The sequence below is a fragment of the Galeopterus variegatus genome, unplaced genomic scaffold (genome assembly GCF_000696425.1).
Source record: "Galeopterus variegatus unplaced genomic scaffold, G_variegatus-3.0.2 Scaffold2870, whole genome shotgun sequence".
NCBI lineage: Eukaryota > Metazoa > Chordata > Mammalia > Dermoptera > Cynocephalidae > Galeopterus > Galeopterus variegatus.
Window position 1 is genome coordinate 82,142 of NW_007728981.1, and position 6,607 is coordinate 88,748.

The 6,607-nt window shown below is 39.3% G+C and overlaps 1 protein-coding gene across 1 annotated transcript in view; it reads right to left on the reverse strand.

The window, feature by feature from the left end:
* WWTR1 (WW domain containing transcription regulator 1) overlaps positions 1-6,607 on the reverse strand; it is a 124,571-nt gene that overhangs the window by 20,604 nt on the left and 97,360 nt on the right. The window contains exon 5 of the mRNA XM_008583253.1: positions 2,026-2,228. Within this exon, the coding sequence (XP_008581475.1) occupies positions 2,026-2,228 (203 nt within the window). The remainder of the gene's footprint in view (positions 1-2,025; positions 2,229-6,607) is intronic.

A 6,607-nucleotide genomic window follows, 5' to 3' on the forward strand; every position in this document is an offset into this window, starting at 1 on the left:
CGAGAGAAAGAGAAACACAGAGGCGGAAACAGAGAAACAAGTCATTCTTTGCAGAACAGTCACAACTTTGTGTAAAAAAAAAAAAACTCATTAAAGTTAATTTAAGTATAAAACTGAGAGAACTTATAAATGTTTAATTTACTCTATATTATAAAGTAGAAAAATTATTCCAAATAGATTATCAAAGACAGAAAACAATTATTATAAAACAGAATACAATTATTTCCTGCCAAGTAACATGATACTGTATTTCTAAAAACAGCATAAACAACTGTTACCCTGAGTTAATCACGAAAGTTCAAACACAAATCCTCAGGGTAAAAGGCACAACTGTAGTTACCCTACAAAGTTGAATTCCTCAAATTTGGAGGAAAGTTCAGCTGGACAACAAAGCACAATTTATATTCATCTGCCTTATTTTCAAAGGTGATGTCTGAGAAATTACTTTAATTCACAATGTATTTAAACCTCACACAGTATAGATCCTGTATATCCTAGAATTTATTTGATGAGAAATACATTATTCATTTATAAAAGTAAATATATATTTTTGAAAGTATCAGATATAACTAAAAAAAATAGTGTTTACTCTAACACCCCCAATTTCCCCTCTAAGAAAGTTATCTGGAACAGTTAAAACTACCTATTTCCTTAAAGTAGCAAAAGGAAGCTACTCATATATCTTGCTTCACGTGAGTCATAAAGCAAAGTCTGAAGAAGTAAATATACACTAAAGCTTTAGTATACACTAAAGCTTTTCTTCTCAAAACGTAGCCAGAAAAATGTATGAGATCTGCAAACATGGATTACTAATGTTTGTAGAAAGAATTCTGCTCTTCTGTAGACCAAGATGCTAAAGCAGGAAAAAACTGGGTTCCTTTAGGGATTCTCTTTTATTCATTTTTGAAGTATAGCACTGAGTCTGACCCACAGAGGACACACAGCAATGTTCCACTGACTGACTGAATGAATGAATGAATGGAGTATGGCACAAAAGTGCCTGACTGATGCCCAGGCAGTTTTGCTGAACATTCTACCAGTCCTTTCTCATTCTCCCCTCAATTTTCCTTCTTTTTCATGCTCTGTGATGGACCAAAAATGGCTGCAGATTCTTTGTCTGCAAAGAACAGAATGTCCCTTCTGCTATCTGCTTTAACCTGGAGGGTGCTCTGTGACTGCTTTGACCAAGAGAACATGGCAAAAGTGATTCCGTGACAGTTTCCAGAGCCAGGGCCCTAAGCCATTGGCAGTTCTTACTTCCTGTCTCTTAGAACATTCTCTCTTGGAAACCCAAGCTACTATGTAATAAGTCCCACTATTCTGAGACTGCCATGCTATAGATGCCACATGTAGATGCTCAGGCTTTCGACCCAGCTCAGCCCAGTCTTCCTGCAATCCCCACCATGGTGCAACACACTTCAGCAAAGCCATCTTAGGCCCTCCAGACCAGTCCGCCCACCAGCTGAACACCACCACTAAGTGACCTCAGTCAATGCCATGTAGAGCCGAAAAATAGTCCAGCTAAGTCCTTTCCAAATGCTTGACCCACAAAATTGTGTAATATAATAAAATGGCTATTGTTTTAAGCCACCACCAAATTTTGGGATAATTTACGACAGAGCAATAGATAATTAGAACATGCGCTTTCTCTCTACTTTCTCTTTTCTCTCTTTCTAAAGACTGGCAGCCACAGCGATATAGCCAGTCCTTGTACTCATAAGTTTGGTGTGACAGCAGTGCAAGCAGAACACTGGGAGAAGAAAGTAGGTTCTAATCATGAGGTTTGGAGTAAGGCTTCAGGCCCCCTGTGCTTCTAAAGAATGGAGATTCACCCTGATGGCAAGCAGCCACCTACTCATTAGCCTTGGAACCAAAGGCCACGGAGCCTCCACCAGGCACCACGGAAGGCCATACCTGCCTCATGAGCTCCTCTTGGCGCATTCCCTGATGGCAAGCAGCCACCTACTCATTAGCCTTGGAACCAAAGGCCGCGGAGCCTCCACCAGGCACCACGGAAGGCCATACCTGCCTCATGAGCTCCTCTTGGCGCATTCTAATCCTCTCTCTCTCCATCTGGATCCTCTGAAGCCGTAGTTTCTGCTGCTGCTGCTGCTGAGTGGTCAGCGCATTGGGCATACTCATGAGACCTGCTGGTGGGTTCTGAGTAGGGTGGTTCTGCTGGCTCAGGGTACTGGATGCCATTTGCTGCTGGTGTTGGTGATTCATCACTATAGGAGGGAAGAACAGACAGGAGATTAATGACTGGGGCCTATAATACCTTTTTGAAAAGAGATCATCAGAATGCTCTGTCCTTTGGAGTATAGATTCCTGAGATTCCTTCCAAAGTACTTTCTTGTTAATCATTACTGTTTAAATAATTATTACCTTAATTCAATTCATGGAGGCTCAGATACTGGCCTCACTTCTAGTCTTGGCTTTTGAGTTCTGTTAAAAATCTTATTTCACACCTACCCTGTGTCTAGAGTACATTTTAAGCCTTACACAGAACACAGAGGTCAAAAGTAAATTCCACAAAGGTTATCACAATTTATGACATAATTTCACCATGACTCTGGGTTTGTGCATGCACCTTCTCAGACAATCTGTATGTTCATGGCACAGTTAAGGAGGACATGTGATCATTGTACAGTAATATTTAGGATGGATGAGTGAACTGATAAGCAACATGTGAAACAGCACCTAGATCAGGCACCTACCTACACATAAGCAGGATACCATTAATGTATTATTTAAAAACGGTGCCCCAAAGAAGCCTGAGCTAAACTCAGGAACAAATATCTGATTGAGAAAAAATGTTTGCTTTCACAAAGGGAAAAATTACACAAAAATGTTAAACACTTGATAACATCAAGTTCAAGGGTTCAGATCCCCGTGCCCACCAGCTACCAAAAAAAAAGCACTAAGCATTTTAGTGACTGGATAAAGGTACTAGAAGTATTTTGAACTTTTTAAGAATTCTCTGTCTACACTTAACAACATTTGAAATTTCAGCATGTAGAACTTCACTTTAGAAAAGGATTTTAAAATCTTTAATAAATTCTGTAATTGGTGTTCCCATAGAGAATGCATTTTTTAAAGTGCTAGTTTTTCTCAAAACAGTTTACCAATCAAATTTGCTTAACTTCTGCCTTTATCATGTAATAAAGGAAACCATGCTTTTCAGTCTATTTGTTCCTAGGTCAGGGCCAAAGACAATATATATATATATTTGCTTCATTTCTGAGGGAAAAAAAAATCAATTTTTGCTATGTCTGGTATCACTATCTTTAAAGGATAAAAATATTGGCATATTTCAATTAAAGCCCAAAAGTTAAATATTTCAGATCTCCAGTTTCCTATGGATATTATGTGGAAATATGTTTTATAACTAAATTTCCTTAAATAAATTTTAAAGTAGCCAATCATCTATGTATTAAATGTATATGTGTGCGTGTACACACACACACACACACACACACACACATTCGAAAGACAATACCAACACTGAAGATTTTCTACAGAAGAATTGGTTCCTTTGAGGAAGAATACCGTGTGGGGACTTCCCGGGATGGAAGTGGAAGGAGGTAAAAACATTCATTTTTCTATTCACTTGTTCAAATCCTTATTGCATTCCTGCCCTGTGCCAGGCATGCGCTTGAAGGTAAATAAATAGCTCCTGCCATCAGAGGAAATAATGGGCTGTAGAAGGGGGTGAGAATAAATGAGATGGATTTTTATATGTGGCCTGTGGAACATGAGATTGCTGGGAGGTGTAAACTTTGGAGATGATCTAATCCATCCCTTTATTTTGTAGAAGAGGAACTGTAACCCAGAGAGGTGAAGGGATGTGCCCCAGTTAGTGGCAGGTAGAGTCTGGGCCAAAATCAAAACCCTGGCACCCCGTCCACCTGTTCTTTCAAGTTTCCTCAGCCGCTCTCTGCCACACCTTAGAATGAAGGACAGGAACAATTGCTGAAACTGAGAGCAACCTTCTAAACACAGTTTGCCTTTGACTGATTGCAAGGAAGTACCGATAAACCAGCAGGGCATCAAAACAAGGACCTGGGCCTAAAGGTTGTTCGGGCTACCAACAGGAAGGGTTCAAGGAGAGTTTAAATAGATTTACAGCCCTCTGCTCAGTAACAAGCCACTGAAGGGGGCAGTGAGACTACTGAGAGTATATTAGATTTCCCTTTCTGAATAAAGCCCACCACAGAGGACTCTCACCTCTTGGCACTATCCCTGGCACACAGGGAGGGCTCAGTAAATGATCTAATGAGTAAATGAGACCAGCTGGGCATTTCTTATACTTTTAGTTTGAGGACAGAAAAAAAGCACAGTCATGATTGATTGATGCCAAAATAACTGAAATGAGTATTTCACTTCCAGAGCTTGTTAAAGCACAATTACAAACTCTCCCTGAAGGCCTGGGTTGGCAGATCAAGGATCGTGCACATACAGGTGTCACAGGGCAAGAGTTATTTTGTATACAGATTCCAGTAAGAAACAATCCAGCTATCCAGAAGGATTTAATTCATAAAACCTATTTCAAACCAGGGGAGGGAGGCATAGATGGAAGAACGGGATTTCAAGCGACAGCTGTTTCTGAACCTTCTGAAAAAGTACGCCATTTTTCTGACATAACTTCTGTAGACAGAAAAGACACCCAATACTTCCAGTATCAGAAATCCCCAGGTTAGGAAAAAGAGGCTTGAAAAGCACAGGTTGTTAATCCTATGTTAATTTTTATAACTCAGATACTCTGAAAAAATTTTAAAAGCTGACTCAGGTCTGGTAACTTACTGACATGACAAATTTGAATAGGACTATCTTGATTGACTTTGACTGCCCTTATCAGTGTACAAAATGCAACGTGCAGCAACCAGACACACACCGCTCAGCAGATGCTACAAATGTCTGAATCCTCATCTGGGGAAGTTTAAGACTTGGAGGGGAGCTCTTCCAAAACCATACCCTTGCTCATCTTCAAAACACCAGTTCTTCTAAGAGACTTTCACACGGAGTAACAGTGGAGATGTTGGTTTCTTCCATTTAATGTAGATTTAACCATTCAGACTAAATGTCATTGGTTATTAACTGTAGAGCCCAGAAAACAGTGGAACTTAAGACAATGGCTTTGTTTTCAAAGTAAGGCACACACCAACAAATCAGTAGATTTAACCATTCAGACTAAATGTCATTGGTTATTAACTGTAGAGCCCGGAAAACAGTGGAACTTAAGACAATGGCTTTGTTTTCAAAGTAAGGCACACACCAACAAATCAGTCTGTACAAGGATATTCACTACAGTATTGTTTATAAAAGCAAAAGAATAAGAATGATCTTAATGTCCATCAATGGGCGATTAAGGTCCACCCATTCGGAGAAATTCTATATAATGATTCCAAAGAATGAGGGAATTCTACAGGTACTTATAGGAACGATCTCTAAGAAACACTGTCCAGAGGGAGAAAAACCCAAGGGACAGAATCATATGTTTGAGCATGCTATTATTTGTGGTTAGAAAAGCAGAGGCACATTATGCATATACAGTAAATTTCTAGAAGGATACACCTGAAACTGGTCACAGTGGGTACCTCTGGAGAGGAAACTGGGTACCACGGATGGGAGGAGATTTTCCTTTTCCTCTTCTGTACTGTTTGAAGGTTTCTTATGTGCATTTATTACTTATGTAAAAAGTAAATGAAAACAAAAGTAAAAAAAACATAAAACAAAAGCACAGCCCTGTAGGCATCAAATTCAGTATTTTCTCAGTGGAGTGAAAGAAGATAATTCCAAAATTACTTGAAAAACAATAAATAAAGCTTAGAATATAATCAAGAACATCAAAGTTGAGAGTCCACACAGTGCAACCCCTCCTTATGGAAGGGAGGAGACCAAAACCCAGAGAAAGAGTGGATTTGGTCAAGGTCATCAAACTGGTCAGTGCCCTAGAAGTGAAGTGTCCTGACTGCATCCAGGGGCCTATGATTCAATTTGCCACTCTTGTTGCCTCTAATTGTTTAATTTCAAGTTACTGAACCTTCTCCGAGACTGGAGCTCATGAACTTCACTGGTGGTTGAGGTTCGTCAAAACGACTGCTTTTGTCAGCTGCTCAGAGACAATGGGGGCACAGAAGCCCGAGGCAGAGATAAACGGAAACACGTCTTCAGGAGGGCATGGGAAGGAAAAACACCTAGATTTGCAATGAACAAAATACTCCTTGGGATAATATTGTGGAACATTTCAGGGAGAGAACAATAGTTCAGTTTTAAAAAACAAGAAAAGAAAAGAAATAGTTTAGTTTAAAAAAAAAAAAGCAAAGAATCCCAAATGCAATATCTGAGGCCAAACCGGATTAAGGGCAGACTGCCATGAACTGCCTCAAAAAGGCTACAGACATTGCCAGTCCCCACAGAAAGGAATAACTCAAACAGAAGATTTCTCCATTGAAGCAGGAATGCATCAAAACTAAAGCAGGGACATTTTTTTTTCCAAGAGAGTCAGAATTTAAATTTAGATTCCCATTTATCTTTTTCTTATTCATTGTTTTCATCTCCTTTTCTTTTCCTTTTTTTTTTTTTTTTTTTTTTTTTTTTTTTTTTT